We start from the raw sequence: 18,151 nt of genomic DNA, 5'->3' as shown, positions 1-18,151 counted from the left end.
ATCCTCTTGCATGTTCACATGTTGTGACCAGGTAGATGGACAACTGGAGAATCATGCCCACTTTCAACACATAGCAAGCCCCTAGTTGCTATGCTAGTCAAGCCAGGAGTTTCTTCCCATTCCAAGCTAACAAAGGGGAAGATGCACTCAACTGGGGAGTTTCTGGCAGGGTAAGGGGCAGTCTATGTAAAACCAAACCAAAAAACCACCCCCACCCCTGGAAAAAAAAACCCAAACAAACCTGCATTTTAAGCCACTTCAAAGTAAAAGTCACTTCTTATAATATAATAGATATTTTTTAAATGGCAGGACCACCATCCTAGAAAGACAAAGGGCTTGCACTCAAGACCAAAGAAAGGAAAACAAAAAAACAACCAACCAACCAACCAACCAAACAAAACCAACCACAAAAACTAAGAGTGGCCCCACTCTGAAGCTTGGCTCTTCTCTAAAAACAGCACTCATCATCCATCTGAATAGATAAAAGGAGGAGTGGACAGAAAATAAAATAAAATTGGTGCAGCTTTGCGCCAGGTGGCGCATTAAACCAAAGCTCCATACAGTCCCATACGACTACACGTCCTGTGGTGGCAGCATAATTTCTTTCAGCTTTCATTGCTGTATATGTCTGTATGTATATCTGAACATATACATACACATACACACAGAACATATAATATTGTTTTTAATGTTAGTTTTGATCCTGTAGGAGGGCTCATCTCTCTTTCACATGGTTCTGTGCTCCTGCGCTGTTGCTGCTCCCATTGCCGCTCCCGTTACTGCTGCTCCCACTGCTGCTGCAGAGGACCTCTGTGAGGTCGTCCATGATGGTGGTCTCTTTAGGGTCCACAAGGTTGAACTCCCTGATGAATAGGATAAAGTGTGTGTAGAGTGTGTTTAAATGTCCGTGCAGCTCCAGTGCCAAAGTCTCCTTAAAGTGTGAAGAGTAGATATGGGCCAGCACATGGAACAGGTACTTGCAGATCTTCTTCACTAGGGACTCAAACGAGTTTGGGAATTCCTTGCCTGCAAGGAAGACAGAGAAACACCATTATAGCTCCAGCTGCTCACCTTCAGCCCCACAGCAGCATTTGTTTGGGCTGAGCTGTGGGTAAGAGCAACTAGCCCACCTTATAGAGCAGACAACTTGTGGGCCCTGTATCATCCTCCTGTCTTCTTTTTACAGGAATTCAGGGGAAGAATCTAAGGAGGTTTTAAGCATTTTCAGTTAAGTTTTAAACCCTAAGGGTTCAAAAATCAGGAATCAAGTGTAATCATTCTTTAAAACCACAACATTTTTTGTTACTTGCTGTAAAAATAATGAGGTGTTCTTCTGGGTCCTTAACTGGTTTGTCCAGGAGTAGCAGATTTTTCCCCTGGAAGTACATAATGCTTGGGAGACCAATTCACAGATCCTGAAATGGAAGCTAAGGTACATGGGCCGTGGTAGTGTGCAACAGTTTGGCTAACTGTATATAACAACTTCCCTCACTTCATTGTTGAAATTCTATCAAATGGGAAAAGAAATGGAAATACTGGGTGCCTTCTATCAGGTGCAGTTGAAATTGTGCTTGCTGGAGCAGTACTGTGCCTGCATAGTAAAAGACGATTATTGGACAACTACTTTGGTAACACTGAAAGTGACACTGAGGCAAGCAAAAAAGCAACACCTGCTGTCCTGTGCGTGATGCACAATACGAAGTGTGTTACTGGTCTAAAGTGCACCTTGGCCACATGGACAAATCACTTGTATGAAATGCCCTCATTGCCCTTGAACAAGAATATTAAAAAAAAAAGTCTACTGCAGCTGGCTTACTAGGCACTGTCTCACCAGATACTGCCTCTCTGCAGATCAAGATGCTTGTAAGCAAAGGCTACTAGCTTAACATTTGCTGTATTGTAATGTCCTAGTTCCCCAATTATGTGTTGAAATGGCTCAAGAAGCCAGCTGCTTTTAGTCCTGATTAAGCTCACCTACAATAACTTCAGGTCTCTATTTTATTCCCCTTAACCAAAGGCACTGCATGTAGCAATGTTGTTAGGATACAAATTTGAGTTGAAATTACTTTCCTATTGCTTTTCAGTTCTTAAAAATCACATTCTTATTTCATCTTTGGAAGGGAAGGGAGACTGTAAACAATCTGCGAGACAAGGCCTGGTTGGGGAAGGAAGACAAGCCACATTCCTGGCAATCCAATTTATTTCCTCCTTAATGTGTTGGGGCTCTAAAGGAAATCGTAAAACAACAATAAGGTTAAATTTTACTAGCAGCAGGCTGTATTGAACACGTACATGCTGACTGTTTTCAAATTTTTATCCTCTCTGAATACAGGGTAGATGATCTCAAAATGCTTGAAGAAAAAGATGTACCAATGATGAAATATAAGCCAAGGGGACAGGATTGTGAGACTTTCACCCCAGTTCACATGCCAACAAGTGGAAGTCTTTCTTACTGCAAGAATGAACAAAATCTCTCTTAAAAAAAACCCCAAACCCAAAACCTCAAACAAACAAGTGAGAAAGCTGTCTGGTATTAATACATATGCTGAATGCCAAATTTCACCTTACTTATGGCATCTGCAAAGAGCCACAGGAAGCATCTGTCCAAAAGCAGACATACCGTATTTTGTTGGAAAGACATCCTCATCTGTCACTAGTTTCTGCACTGAACTCATGACGAAGTCAACATACTGAGGAGCAGTGCACTTGATCTTCTTTCCCCGCTCATCATACCAGTAGTACTGTCTGTGGAGAGAATTGACAGTGTCACTGCATTATACCTTGGCTCCTCAGCTCGACTCCTCTAAGAGGCTAGTGTCTAAATAACATAAAACAACAGCTGCAACATTACCAAAATACATCATAGCTGCTACAGAAGAGATTCACTTCAGGGTATCTTTCTACATCAAAAACCTTGAATTTCTGTTAGCCAATTTTGTTTCTCCCTATCAATTTAGTCAAGGGTGCAGGTAGCAGTACCACGCACAGAAAGCCTGCTGACAAGTCTCCAAGGAGAGGAGCTCTACTAAGGCAGTGGTAACTCCCTATCCATGACAGACTGAAGGTTTACATACAGTCTATAGAATTGTACAGGAAGGCATTATATAACTATTTTTAAAGGGCAACAACATTGCACAGTGATAAACTGGTGATCTTCTGATGCTTAACGTCACAAATTAGTCTTGTAGCGTAGTATTACTAAACAGACAGAAGATGGCTCCAAAACACCAGCTTTTTCAAGCTGGTGTTCTGAAGTACTGGCAGCATTTTTAAGCGCTAAAAATCCTGTTCCAAAATCCAATCTGAGGAAAGTTTTCAGAACCCTTCTGCACATCCCTACCAGCATGCCTTAGAACTCTGCTCCTTTGGTTACAGTTACAGACTCCCCAAAACATCTGAATTTACATTTCACTCTGCCACCGGTGAATAATCCTGTTGGATCTTAAGGAACAGGAGACATTAGCGTATTGCCTGGCTCTTCAAAAGCAACCGTAACTCAATCAGCCATAATCATCTTGATTAACTGCAGCCATCCCTCACCTGACAGAGAATCTGAAGACTACAAAAGCACTGAAGGTTTGTTCCTTTTTTTTTTTCCTTAAGTCATGGTTAATTAAAAGCACCTCTAACTGTTACCAGAAGCAGCTATCCATCACATTAGGCATACACAGTGAGAAATGTTTTACAGATAAGGCATTTAGCAAAACACTTTTTAATTTTTTTTTTTTTTGGCCTATGTCACATTAGAGGTGTCTTGAGTTCCAGTTCCTGAACTCTTCCTTCAAACAGGCTAAGCTCCAGGTGCAGTCCTATATCATTATGGGACTGACAAGAAATCCATTGTATTGGTCTTCCCAGAACACAGCATAGGTGGGGTTTGCTGACTGCCTTTGGAAGCAAGGTTGGAAGTGGTCTGAGCATCAGAACTTGGCTAGAAAGACACCTCACCCAACACATGAGCCCATAAAGCCAGAGTACTGTTTCTTGCCTGTCTGTTCAGCTCCGACTCTGCTGCTGTGGGCTAATGATCTGTTACCTGACATTCCTCACACAAATCACTAAACAAGCCTCATTGTAGCTGTAGACAAAGTATCCCTTCAGTGTGATGTTTAGCCACCTTTGCACAATTTTTTTTTTTTTTAATTTCGTGGCATGGAAGATAAAGATTAAAGGTGAAATGTTTTTTCTGTGCCTAGCAGGACTAGACTGCATTGAACTGGAAGGATCTATACATGCCACTTGGAGAGTGAAGTTTTATGTATACTGACCAGTAGAACAGTCCTGAAGCAACTGAAGAAAAATGTTAAGTAGCAACTGAAAAGTTTTAATTTACAGTGTGTTTTCATTGCCCCAAAGGATTCTTCAGGGACCTGAGGGCGGTGAGGTGAAGACACTAACAACACTGTTCATGCCCCAAGCCATATGAAAACAAGAGGAAGCTGAAGAAATGAGTAGTTCAAACTTTAAGAGAGGAAAGGCAACTGAAAAGTAGTTCTGCAGACATTTAAGATTTAGAATTTTTCTTTCAGCTCATTTTCAGCACGTGGTGCTTGGTCACTCTGTTGTTTACTAGAGAGAGCAGGAGATAAAAACGTGAGCAAGTAGATGAAACCAGCAGGAGTTAAAAGCTCTTTGTAGAGCTATGTCAAGCATCAAAACTAGCATTTGGGCCCTTAGGCGCAGACTGTGTTCTTCATCACTGCTTGCTTCCTTTATACAATCCACATATAAGGAATTATACAATGTAGTGCACAAACACAAGCCACCTCATTTGTCTAGTCCTGCAGTGAGCTGGAGCAAGACAGTTCTAGGCAACTCAGACTTATTTTGGGTCTTAAGACAATGCTTGTTGCCAAGAGCAGAAGCAGACTGGACTGTCTGTACCTCAGCAGTTTTCTCATGCTGCAGAAATCCTCAACTGCAAGATAGAAAGCATAGCTTAGAGTTGCCTTTAGGCGCAAAAATTAATCTGAATAATTGGATTTTAGTTAAAAGAAACAGTTGGCAACTGCACAAGTTCACTTACATGAAAATATAAGTGAATAAATCTGCTGTAACATCCTACTGCATACCCTTTTTACCTTTCCTTGAAAATTGAGCTAATTATGCAAAATAGGAATTTAAAAGAAGAATCATTAAGAGTAAGGGGATAACTACAAGGATTGTCCTGTTGATTAGAATCATGTGTCTTCCTCATGTTTCAAGTGCTGTGAACAGAGTCTTCACAGGTCTTGGAGCAAGAGAGGAGCCCCTGACATGCCATGAACATCTCACACCTGGTACGCAGCTCCCACCCATGCTGGAGTTACCTCCCTTAACAAGATAGGAAGCAGGCTGGGGCCATCGAAGGGCTCGGTTGGGCACAGAGGCCTAACTGCATTCCACCACTGGCACTGTGACAGTACAGTCCCATATTAGGCAATGGATGGGAAAGCAGAAAGGACAAGAAGATGACACTTAAAGACACTTTTCAGAAAGTGCTCACATGATAGAGACTTTGATTATTTTATTTCCTATGTAAAATTCTGGCAGATTTAAACTTCCCCAGTATGGAGAGCATGAATTGCATAGAATTGCAGCTCCATTCTAAATCCCAGGGAGAAATGACTATGGGTTTAACAGAGAAAAGCCTACGATGCAAATAATACAGTATAACACATATGAAGTCACAGTGCCGCATCTTAATATATGTACATATTTTATCCCTTTTCCTCTAAAACATTCTGGGTTTGTGCTGATGACATAGAAGCCAAGGCAGAACAGAAGTTACATCAGTATATAAGAAAAGTTTCTGGAAGGAGGGAAAGGTAAATGCTGTGGAGATTATGTGGTCTGGAAAGGAAGGAGAGACAGTCCTGCTAGAAAGACCAAAAGATGGGTTATGAAGAAAGCAGGATAGCAAATAGTATCAAATGCAAGGGCAGTAATACAGTGCTTGTCAGCAACTCGGAATAGCTTTGATGGTTTGATAGGGGCAAAGCAACGTTTAGATGGGCGAAAATAAAAAAAAGGAGCCACCATGTAGAAGCATACAGCTTGGGGAACTTAAATATAAGAAAATGCAAAACATGCAAGTTTGAGTTAAGATTTCTAGAAGGAAATACCATTCACATGCAGAGACACTAAGGGCAAGGTAGACATGAGAAAGGAGATTATAAGATTAGAAAAAATGAGTGATAAGGAATTATCAATTAAGGGATTTCACTGGACCAAAATGAGACCTTTCACTCTTATCTGTGGACTGCCTAGAAGTTTGCATCCATCCTTTATTTCTGCCTCAGGAGTTTTGTAGTCTCAGCCTCATGAACAGCATTTGTATGGGCTCTTAGTTACTCCACTCACTTCAGCACTTTGAGAAGTTTTACCCAAATGTCAGCTAGGAAACCAGTTTACAGCTCATGGTGCTTTAAAGCTAGTTTGTGTAATAATAAGCTATAAAGCATATACAAATACTAAATCTAAATAGTAAATACTGTGTTAAAAATATAGTACCTGCTTTACAGCAAGTGATAAACATATTAATGAGCAAAATTAAGTAATTCCCGAAGTTACATTCATGCCACCCTCATTACATTTTGAAGATAACTGGCCATTCTGGTATTTCTCTTGGCATTATCCCACCTTGCCAGCAAATGTTTCCATCTATTCTACAAGGAGACTAAGTTCTGGTCAGATGCCTCTTAGTGACCCTAAGCAGAAATTATCTTCCTTATTGTGTGCAGATGGCTATGCTATCTCATACATCTGACAGAGGGCTGAAAGCTGCATCTGTCTGCAGTTTGTCACTTGACTGGAGCTTCTCTGAGATGTTAAAACCTTACCTCAAATATTTAACTGCAACTGGTGTTTATTTTGCCAGCAAATCCTCTAAACTTAGGATTGAGTATTTGCAGTGCATTTGAATGCAAAGTAACTTGACAAGCAACCTGTTCTCAATAGTTACTTCAACATCTCAACCATAAATACAAAAAGCCTTCCTCAGGTACGACCAGAATGCTGTGATCCAAAACACACCTTAGAGAACTAGGCAGGGAAAACATAGAAGAGGAACAGAATGCAGACCTTCATACTGAACTACCTAAGAAATCAGCACTGAAAAAAATGGCAAACTGCACCCTTATTCCAAGGTACTGTAATTCTGTGGCAAGCTAAGATAAGTAGATGCTATTTTATTCCAAAGTACCTGAACAAAAAGTTCACAGCAACCGAAGCTCAAATCTGGAGTGTCCATCAGGTTAATCAGCAACTGACTCTAATGTTTAGGTGGTACTCTTTATATACTGGAGACAGGTCAGAGGCACAATAAATCCTATCAACTGGTGTTTCTCCGACACAATAAGCATGTCTTTACCTTACTTCGTTAGGGTAAGATTTAAAAAAAAAAAAAGGGGGGGGGGGGGGGAAGCGACATATGCCTTTGTCATAGTCATAATTACATATGAACAAATGAGCATCTTTGAGGCAGTTCTCCATGTTACATTTAGGCATGTCTCTTCCAAAAGGGAAGAGCTAGGAAAGGCAGAACATAAAGATACGGGTTATCCAAAATTGTCATTAGAGATATTTGAAGAACACAATTATGAACAGGGCCTTCAAAGCTGAACTGTATTGAGGTGTGTAGCTAGGTGATCTCACCTCTGTGGTTTTTTTACAGACCCGCACACTTGATAGAAGAATGAAATATGCAGCCTACAGTTTGCAAACATGAATCAGTCATCTGCCCCCAAGTACAGGAAGATACTTAAGTTGTTATGATTTAGCTAAACACAAACCATTTCAAGTGCTTCACCCAAGTGTAGACATGCTTCCTGTTATTCCTAAATAGTGCAATTTTTCAGTTTTCCAAAACAAAGGAGAGGAACATTCTGCTATCGGTCCTCACCACTAAAAATATAGACTACAGCTGGATCCGCCTACAGGCACTTCCGTTCTTTATTCTGCAGCATAAACTGCTTACAGAGAACTCTTGTTTGAGACTCACTAGAGCAGAATGGAGCGACACTTATGTAGGTTCCCTACCACCACCTTTTAGCCACTATTTCCCATCAGCCAAGTGGATAAATTTAAATTCAGTCCTTCAGACAGCCAGTGCTACCTCAGGAAATAAAACATGAGAAAGCTTGGGAGCAAGAGTCAACAAAATACTCATCTTACTGATCACCATTTCTCATTTAGAGACATGCTGTCTCCTTTTGATAAAATCTGGGTCCAGCAGAGACTTACTACTTTCTGTTCCAGCCTGCTTTCAAAGTCCCTAGCATGGCCTTTAATTCTCTACTGACAGTTATCTTTCCAACTTTTACATACAAAAATATCCTCCGTACACTTTGCGTTCTTCAGAGTGCTCTCAAAGAAAGCCCCTGATATTAATTTCATGTGTACAAGATAGCCCAGTACATTAAGCAAGGATTCCTTTCTAAGCACTACACAATTATTGTCAGAGATACAATATAGAGCTCTGGTTCTGTTGCATACATTCCCTGGGATGTTTGTTTGATGTACTATAACATTAACTGCTCAGTCTTCTGTTTTAAAATCCATCTCAACTAAATTAATCCCAGGAAATGCAAGAGAAGGAAAGAAAAGGACTATCAACACATGTGCTGGAGAAAAAAAAAAACCACAACACAACAGGCTTATTCATACTCGACTGGATCTCATATTCCATCATGTTGGACTGTGCTAATCAAGAGCAGGAGTTTATGGTAACTTTTTCTTATATTCACCATGTACAGTAAAGCGACAAAGCTTGCTTTCATAGTGACAGCTAGTCAATGTTAAAAAAGTCTACTAAGTCCTACAGGGGGAAAGTGCCAAACCAAAACATTTTCCTTACTCTTTGCAAAGCTGCCACTTGTGTCCTCTGTGCCCGGGGGCTCGGGCAGAAAGCCAGTGGCTCACGTCAGGCTAGGAGGTTATCCATCAGCAGCCTGGTGCTCTGTCAGCATTCCAGCTATCAAAAGCACCCTCCGAGGTTTTCGCAATTCGTTTATCCTCCCCGCCTTCTATGGAATCCCAGCACTGTTACCAGTAAGGGCAGTTTTGCCTTGCTCTTCTTCCCCTCTCCCCCCAAGCTACACACATGGTAATTTGCCTCTCTGATCTGACCTTATAAAACCAGCTCAGAACAGTCAAAGATTCTCGTGCTTCTAGTTCTCCACAAAAACAGACTTCTACCACCCTTCACTGCTGAGGAGAGAGAAGAGGATGTACAGCTGCCACATTCTCACTAGAGATCTGCTGTAAAGCACTTGCCCAATGCCATCCAATACCAATATCCTCCCCCAAGTGACTCTGAAGACTTCATGGAAACCTTGTAACTGTAAATATCGACTTACGTATTGCACACTGCCATGGTCTGACATGACTCTCCTGTACAGAATTCTGAGATTGTACTATACTGTAAGTTGATGTGATGAAAGAAAGTTGTTGCTGAAAAATAAACACAAAGGAAAGAAATTCAGAAGTACAATACTTTCAAACACTGGTTATCCTCCAGACAATTATTTAAATAGAGCAAGTGAAGTGACCTCAGAGTCTTGAGCTTGCATACGAATTTAAACATGATTTAGCTAAATGAGTCTAACGATGAACTGCAAAACAAAGAGGTACACAGAATGAAAGCTCTTGTTTTGATTTAAGATGAAAGCAGCATGATGCATCAGCTCTTATTACTCACTAAGCAGCAAGACTGGAAAGTGTCTCCATCATCAGCCTCACCTTTACAGTAGAATACTACAAGCTGAAGGCAAACAATTTGCTACATTCTTTTGAAGTCAGACTTAAAATGTACAGTGGCTAGAAAACAGCGTTAATAGTTCTCATGACATTTCTCCTTTTAAAAAAAACAGCATGAAAACTAGTACACTTCTACTTTTTAAAAATCTCCTGAGATAATTTAACATCTTAATACTCCTCAGGGGGCACCTCACTTTTTCTTAATGAGTCTCTATAAACTTTCCTAGTGTGCAGTTTAAAGTAGTTTCTTCCTACTACCACATACTGTTGAAAATGTAAACAAGATTGGGTCATAGCTGTAGGTTAGGACTGGCAAGTGAAGCAGAAGCACAGGAAGGTATTGTAAATCAGAACCAAGATGCACAGATACAGCATTCAGTCACAGCAGTCAGTCACGTCTCTTGAGTTCCGGCTTGACTACAGTTTAAATTCACAGTAATTCCACCAAAGCTTGGAAGAAGTGGGGAGAAGAAATCCAACCAAAAGACTTCAAAACTTCTGGCTTTAGGCATAACTTGCTTTACATACAAGTCTTAATAAACTACCATTTTTACAATGCTTCTGGAAGACCAATAGCTTGAGTCAGAAACATGCTGAACCAGCCAGTTTAGCAAATAATCAAAGGGAATCTGATGGTCCTCAAAAGACCATCAAAAACTTTAATGCCCTCAGTGCCACAGTGAGGGAGTTGGAAGGAGCAAACGCATCAAGGCTTCCATGCTGCTGAGCACAGTTGGTTTGTACATAAGACAGCTTAATCAGTATTCAAAATTTAATGACATGCATTATGCAGTAAGCATAAATAGTCATTGAGTGTTTTTCTAAGCACTGAAAACAGTAAAAAGAAACAGAGTGAATGAATGCCTTCTTGGGTGTGGACAGCAAGCTTGGAGCTGTACGATCACAATACTCACTGTTGCTGGCTAGCCACTCGTTGAGGTCTATTTCTCTTGGTAACATCACTAGCTCCTTAAATTCGAAGTCAGTAATTCTGGATTTTGTGTATTCTGGCTCTAGGTAAAGTTTCTTCTCTTCTGGTGCTGGCTTTTTACCATTTGGCTTTCCCTTGGACTTCCTGCAAGAGATTAAAAAGAGAGAAGAAAGGTTACCTTTACTGTTGATGAACAGCTACAGAAACCTGAAAGAAGCTGGTTTATCCAAACTCCTGTATTTATGTTTACATTGCTCCTCCTGCCTTCCCTCCCCTTAGCTTAATTTTTTTTTTTAATTAAAGCAAAAGATGGTTTCTTAAAAAGTGTATTTGAACTCAGTCAGTTTTTTCAAGTAACATTGGAAGTTTTGAATGGCGTTAAGAAACTTGAGACTGAGCTGCTCCATCTCCATTGCCCTTTTGCCAGTTTAGATCGCAAACTATTGGGAGGGTGACAGCCTCTCTTTACGTCTGTGAACAGTCATGACAGCAGAATGGCACTGTGCCTGAAGGAGCTACTCTAATGCGAGTATACTAACAATCTGCTGCATCATACAGTTAACTGTCACCTGCAAAACGGGAGTTTGAGGGACAGTAAAAGCGGACTGCTACAAGATGATAGCTCTCAGTTGGAAAAACACTCTTTCCACACAATGTGCTGGCACTTCTCGTTCAAAGCTACAGCATTCCTCACTACTCCAGCCCTACATTCTCTGAGATACCAGAAACCTTCTGGAAGTGAGCATCTGTGACTCCAGCTAGAAGCACTGATAACTACAAAAACACCTGTTTTCTCAACTCCCAGGATACCTGAGACAGAAAGATCTGAGTTCATTTTTTTCTGAAAATCCTTTAAAATCCGATGCATTATGAAATAACCTTCCATTTGGATTTATAAAAGCAGACAAACCACATTCCTTAAAATCCATTTATCTCCATGGCATATTGTGACTTTTCATCTCCCATTTCTGAAGTGTTTGTCGTAATCACTAGAGTTCTCCTCTCACTCTGTTTTTGACATCCTCAAGCTAGACTCTCAGCCCAACCCGTATTCCTGGGCCACGGGTTCAGTAAGGACTTCTGAGGAAGGACGGTGGGTCAGCACTTTCGTCTTTTATGATATGTCATCAAACAGCTATATATGCATGTGTTTCTACAGTTTAAAAAATCCACCTAACCAGAGACAGAAGATCTATTTAATGGTGAGGGACAAGTGCAGTAAGGCAATACTTGCTGTGCACTATCATATGAATATAAGGAGAGGGAATATAAGTAGCAGACGAAGCAACATGTTTGACCTCTTCCTTTTGCAGGAATACCATGTTAAGACTTGAAACTACCTTACCCTGACAGTCAACAGCACAAATCCAGTTGAAACTATGCACTTGGCCCTGAGCTAGTAAAAAATACTCCAGGCCACTGATCTGCTTAATTCCCAACACAGGCTGCCTTACTCCCACGCTACTGAAACCAAGCCTGGCACGCTCCATACAGCACCTTCATACCTGCTGGGCCTCTGACAGACAATATTAAGGTCTATTCAGAATAGACTCTTTAGGTTTTTTTCAGCTGGTTGGGTTTAGTGGGTTTAGGGTTTGGTTTGCAGGGGGCAGGATTCAGGCATTCAAGGGTAAGTTGATTTTTTAAGAAAATTATAGTTCCAGTAACAATTCATGCAGAAAATACCTTCAACTTCAGAGACTGGTTCGACAAACCACATTAACCACACTTGGGGAGAAAAGTTATCAGTGAGAAGTAGATTGGGTAGAACAGAGTTTGTGTCTTTGCTTTACTTCAGGATACTTAAACCAAGGGCCCCAGGTTAGGGCTGTGCCAGCTAAGAGTAGTCTTCTGAGAGGAGGAGGGGAGAGAGAGACGAAGAGGTCAAAGGCAGTCTGTCATAGAGCCAGGCTGTGGAGGGAAACCACAGAAGGAAGCCAGACACACGAGGCTGAGGCAAGCCTTCCACTGAATAGAAATGCGTAGTGCGTACCTCATTCTCACTTCAGCATCTTCTCCCCATTTCAAGAAAAGAAACAAAAATTCAACACTAAATATATTTCACAAGTTTGCTAATGCAAATAACTATACGTTGTCCTTTTACAGGATCTCATGCTCTGCCCCTTTCCAAAGCTTTGGCTCAGTTTAAATCATGGGTATCATCACTGAACCTCCAAAATGTCCATAATCACTGATATCAAAGGGTTTATTCACACCACTGAAACCTGAATGTCAAATCACCATGTGCAGCACGAACTTCTTTTTAACCTTTTGCAGCTGCTGAGAGCTAAAGCAAGACCACAGAAATTGCTTCTACCAGCAGATTTTCATGACCTGCATGCAGTACAGTTGGGACACTACAAAAAAAATTCCAGTCTTAAAAACATGAAGTTTTCAACCGGACCACACATCTTCCCTCAATTAGGCAGAACTTAGGTTATAAAGTCAGACTTACTCATATTAATTGAGTCATGCTCAATCTAGGCTGTAAAACTGTGGGTTTACTTTGGAAACTGTCAATACTAGTCAATACTAAAGCATTTTCTTCACAGACTTACAAAGCTGGAGTATACAGCAGTATGGAGAAAACAGTTTTAGAAACATGACATATGATTAACAATCAACAAATAATAGTTCCATATTCTAGATAAACCAAAGCTCATACATTCACAATTACCAGAATTACGAAATAGCGTAAAGTTTAGAAGTTAGCTTCCTTCCTTCTGCTCTCCCCTACCTCCAAGTTCACTGTTGTTTCAAAGACTTGTAAGAAAACACCATGTACCTGGAACCAACTCCAAATGTGCAAAGCGAAGCATCCATTATTTCCTTTGTTGTGAGCTGTTCACATTCAAGATGCCTTCCTTAATTTTTCATTTTATGTTTAAAGTACACAAATACAAAAAATTGTGTGTAGCCATTTCTGAGATGTCCCAGAACACCCTTATAAGTGAATACTATAGCAGTGAGCATAAAGCAGCACATTAAGCAACAGCTCATTCAGCCTGCTTTCAACGAAAGGAAAAGTGACAAGAACAGTAGAGTTTTACTGTTCTATTCAGGAAACAACAAAATCCATCACCTGTAGATGATTATTTACTGGAAAACATAAATAAATGTCATATAAGACCACAAAAAGGGCAGTACCTTTCAAAACACTGCTGTAGGCACCCTAAAGCAAACCAAAGTCCTCATTCATGTTTACCTGTGTCTTTCCTAAAAAATAAAAGAATTCTGCTAAATGTGTCTTAACACGTCCATGTCAGATCAACTGTATCTCCAAAGGAATAGCTGGAGAAATAGCTGTTACGCAGCACTTTCGTGAAGGTCTGTCAAGAGGTTAGACCAAAACCTGCCTATCAACGCTTAACTACTAATTAAGGAAAGAAACATCTTTAGGGAATCCAAGGAGACAGCACTCAGCAGTTTTTATTGACAGGCAAACCAGAGTACAAACTAATTCTTCAGATAACTCCCAGGATAGGTTTGTGTTTGTTTGGTTTTAGGCACTTAACTGAATATGATGCCACAGGCGAAGTCACACCCATGAATAAGTTTCAGAGAGGGAAAAGTGATGGGAGATGGCAGAAGAGAGGTCACTGGTCTAAAGTCTTAGAAGAAGGTTCAGCAAACTGGCTCCAGCCAAAGACAGTACCTTCACTAATGCTTCTAGCAGGGGTTCCATACTCAGCCTTGTGTTCAGCTGAGAAAACACAGCAGCTGGACGTTTGCCTGGATTTCACTGGAGAAAGAGATGTATAAGAGACTCCACCAAGTGACAGGCCCACTGGGCTGTGATGATTTTTTTCCCTGGTCTAACTGCTTTGTTAAGATCGAGTAAAACTGCCAGTTTCCCAGCTTGTTTTCTTATCCCATCTCAGTTAATAAAGATCCTCCTCTCATCAATCTCTCTCATTTCCTTCTTGATCAGATGCCCAGTAGTTTCTTGGTTTAAAAAAACCTACACTTTGGAGCATCTTCAAAGCACCACCCAGGTATTAATTTAGTTTTAAAACCATACAAGGAAAGTATTAGTCCCATTTCATAGCAGAAACTGGCTGTAAGGTTCAAAGTTTATTCATGGTACAAATACTGAAGATGAGCTTCAGTTTAAACTGATACAGTTTGTTTGGAAAGAAGCACGTGTGAGGCAATCTGATTTAGCTGAAGAAGTATCAAAGACGCAATGTCCCCTATGTGGACATGCTTCATAACCTGATGTAGTTCACGTCACTTTGGAATTGTACCAAGCATCCATGGTTTTGGTTATGAGACTGTAATTTACTACAAGGTTTATCACACAGAGGGAATACTAGTGATTTATTAAATGCCAAACTTCCCTAAACTGAACATGCAATTTAAGATTATCTCTACCAATTCAGGATTCCTTTTTTCCAGAGGGAACCAGCATAGCTATAATAATTTCTTGCTGTCTCCAGCAAGCTGTGCAGTTTCTTACACTACATCTGAAACTGAAATCTCTCCAAGGACAAACAATGGTGCTTCAATCACCATCTCCTACCCTTCACACCCAACTAACTACCCTGTTTATTTTTTCTTTTTTAAATACAAGTAATCAGTGGCTTTTCTCTTTTTAATGTGGCATGTTAAAGTGGGTTTAGTACCAGATGTAAGAGTAACTTTAGAAAGTTAAAAAAGTTTATTAAAAAAACCTATAGTGGTGAGGAGCAGAGCTCCAGGTAAAACTCAATCACTTTCTGCCCTCTGGATCATGCACCATTTTCAGGTTCCAGCCAAGTCTCAAACACACTGATTTCCATTTGGAAATTGACAGAACAGGTCCAACAGGCCTTACATGGCAAATTTGTCTCCCTGTTTGCAAACCTCAAAACTCACAAGCTATCTCAAGTCTGTGAGGATGAAAATCACCACGGATTATGAACCTTACAGGACAAAGACACTTATTTTGTGATTAATAATTTTTTTTTTTTTAGTAACTGATCCTATTTCTTACCGAAGGTTAACTGGTATAATCCCAGCAAATTTAGAAGAGAGCACGTCTCAACCGTTGACAATCCAGCTGTGATGTGTTCAGTCAGTGTTGGTGAGAGGAGAGTAAAAGCCCCACAGTTCATAGCAATGCATGCAAAAGCGGCACAAAAATAAAAATCTATTTTAAGATTATCAAAGAGATTTAAGATCATCAAAAAATAAGATGCCCACAGAAATGTTACCAAATGATATTTTAAAAGTTACTTGAGGTTTTGGGGGTTATTTTCAAGTAACCTAGCTTGCACTTTGTAATTTGTATAGCTCACAATCTGGAAAATTTTGGGGTTGACATGGTACATTCCCAACTGAAACATTTGTGTGGAAAACTTACAGTCTCCAACAGCAACACCATATTCCACCTCACCCAGGTGTACCTGTACACTACCAAACTACCGGATATATCAAACTATCTTGGCCTTTGATTTTCATCCTGTAATTTTTTCCTTTCTTTTTGAAGTGTCATGTTTTAAAATATCCTCCACTGATGAAGTATTATAGAGTGAAGGACTCCTGCCAAAACCTACTTTCTTGGTAATCTGAGGATGGGGGTTAGCTTCTTAAAACACAGAATTAGAGAGGCAGTAAGCCAACATTTTAACAGTGTCTTTTAGGCCAATCTTTATGAACACTTTCATGTTTTTATATTTTCCAGTGAATAGGGGTTTATAATTCAAAATTATAGGTATACTGGATATTTTCATTTTAGCTTCTCTCCCCTTCTTTGGGTAAGGAGTCAAATGGGATGTGAGTGGAACAGAAAAGGGAATATAACACATTAAGGTAAAAAATTTTAATATGCAAGCTCTCTCCCTCTAATGTACTCCCTATGCAGAGGCGAAAACCCCGAACATTTCAGCCATCCACAGAAGGCTACAGGTTTGTAAGGAAAACCAGGTTAGCTGCTCACAGATTTACGTGTTACCTTTCTGTTTTTTCTGTGGTACTTTACTGGAAAGAAGTTATCAGTTAATTTCTGTTTGAAAATGTTCTGCGTAAGTATGGGATTCCTGAACCCATTCATAGCAGGAAGGAAACGGTTTTATGAGCTAAAATGTACGAGTCCTAGTGACAAACTCCCACCAAGAACAATGAAGAAGCAGGTGACGCCAGTTTTTACAGAACAGCAACAAACTCTTGAAGGCTGTCCGGTTTCCTACCCCAGCAGCCCACAGTCTTTTCTCCTCAGTTAAGTACAAGGACTAGAAGCTTAGAGGCGCTAGGCAGCTTAAAAATCACTTCTTGGTAATTCAGCGTCTTTATTTATTTGTATAGCATGCAAGAAAAGGGGAATAACAAGCTTCATTTGAACATCAGCAGTTGCCCTTCCTTTGAGAAAAAGGATTTCCCTCTTTCTTTAAAACCGTACAAGATTAGTATCTCTGTGGAGATTTTTCTGCAATCCCATGTCCTGTTTTAACCCAGATCACTGCTAAGTCTTCAGCTGAAAATGCCACATGACAGCACACCCAGAACACAAATCCTGAATGTACATATACATGTTGAGGATTGGGAAAGAAGAGAAAAGAACATCAGCATGGAAAGGGAAGCTGTGTAAGGTATTAGAAAGCAAGCCCAAATCCCAGTGCAGCATACAGTACAATTGTTCATGGCCTGCTGTGGTCAGACCGTTTCTCCAGGTCCTGGGGAAGGGGACTAAACTTTTTAAGACAGTCTCCGTTCTGATATCCTCTCGCCCCAGGTCTCTGACCTCAGTTTCATTCTTCCCCTCTCCTGCCCTGGGTTAGCTCCAGGGCTCGGTTGCTGCGCAGGTCTAAGGGGGCTGCGCAGAATAAAATGTCTTTGGCAGCATTTCTGGCCCTGCTTCTTCATTTTTGTTCTGTTTTTAAAAGTTACTAATAGTTTATTTAAGAGGAGGAGGAAAGAAGAATGTACCCTACATGCCAGGGAAACTTTTTCTTCTGGATTCTCATAGTAGCTCTTTGCCTTAAAAGGGAATCTTTGCTTGGCCTCCGGATGCTCTGCTGTAAACAGTCGGTGCCAAGGCATGGCAGGCATGTTAAGGATGACAAGTGCCATAACATTATTTCATAGTGCTGCTTCTCAACAGAAAGCCCAAAACATCCTGCAGGGCCAAACTGAGTTCCAGCTGGTGCTGCCGGCAAAGCAAGGAGAACATGGGGCACCTGCACACACTACGTCTCTGGTACATCAGGCCTTTCCATTCCCTTTGGTAGGACTCCCCACCCACCTACTGGTGAAGGGTCCAGAGAACAAGTCTTATGAGGAGCCGCCTAGGGAACTGGGGTTGTTTAGTCTGGAGAAAAGGAGGCTGAGGGGAGACGTTACTGCTCTCTACAACTACCTGAAAGGAGGTTGTAGCGAGGTGGGTGTTGGTCTCTTCTCCCCAAGTAGGATGAGAGGAAATGGCCTCAAGTTGCACCAGGGAAGGTTTAGATTGGATATGAGGAAAAATTTCTTCACTGAAAGGGTTATCAAGCACTGGAACAG

The 18,151-nt window shown here is 40.7% G+C and overlaps 1 protein-coding gene across 3 annotated transcripts in view; it reads right to left on the bottom strand.

The window, feature by feature from the left end:
* Nucleotides 1–414: 414 nt before the first annotated feature.
* MOB2 (MOB kinase activator 2) overlaps nt 415–18,151 on the bottom strand; it is a 115,041-nt gene continuing 97,304 nt past the window's right edge. For all 3 annotated transcript variants that reach the window (XM_050897218.1, XM_050897217.1, XM_050897216.1), the window contains exons 2-5: nt 10,653–10,813; nt 9,339–9,432; nt 2,621–2,745; nt 415–1,026 (exon numbers count right to left, since the gene is read on the bottom strand). In XM_050897218.1, coding sequence (XP_050753175.1) covers nt 716–1,026; nt 2,621–2,745; nt 9,339–9,432; nt 10,653–10,813 — 691 coding nt within the window. In that variant the 3' untranslated portion in view covers nt 415–715. The remainder of the gene's footprint in view (nt 1,027–2,620; nt 2,746–9,338; nt 9,433–10,652; nt 10,814–18,151) is intronic.

The sequence above is a fragment of the Gymnogyps californianus genome, chromosome 5 (genome assembly GCF_018139145.2).
Source record: "Gymnogyps californianus isolate 813 chromosome 5, ASM1813914v2, whole genome shotgun sequence".
NCBI lineage: Eukaryota > Metazoa > Chordata > Aves > Accipitriformes > Cathartidae > Gymnogyps > Gymnogyps californianus.
Note: the sequence above shows the minus strand (reverse complement) of the source record. Positions and strands in the feature narration are given on the sequence as shown.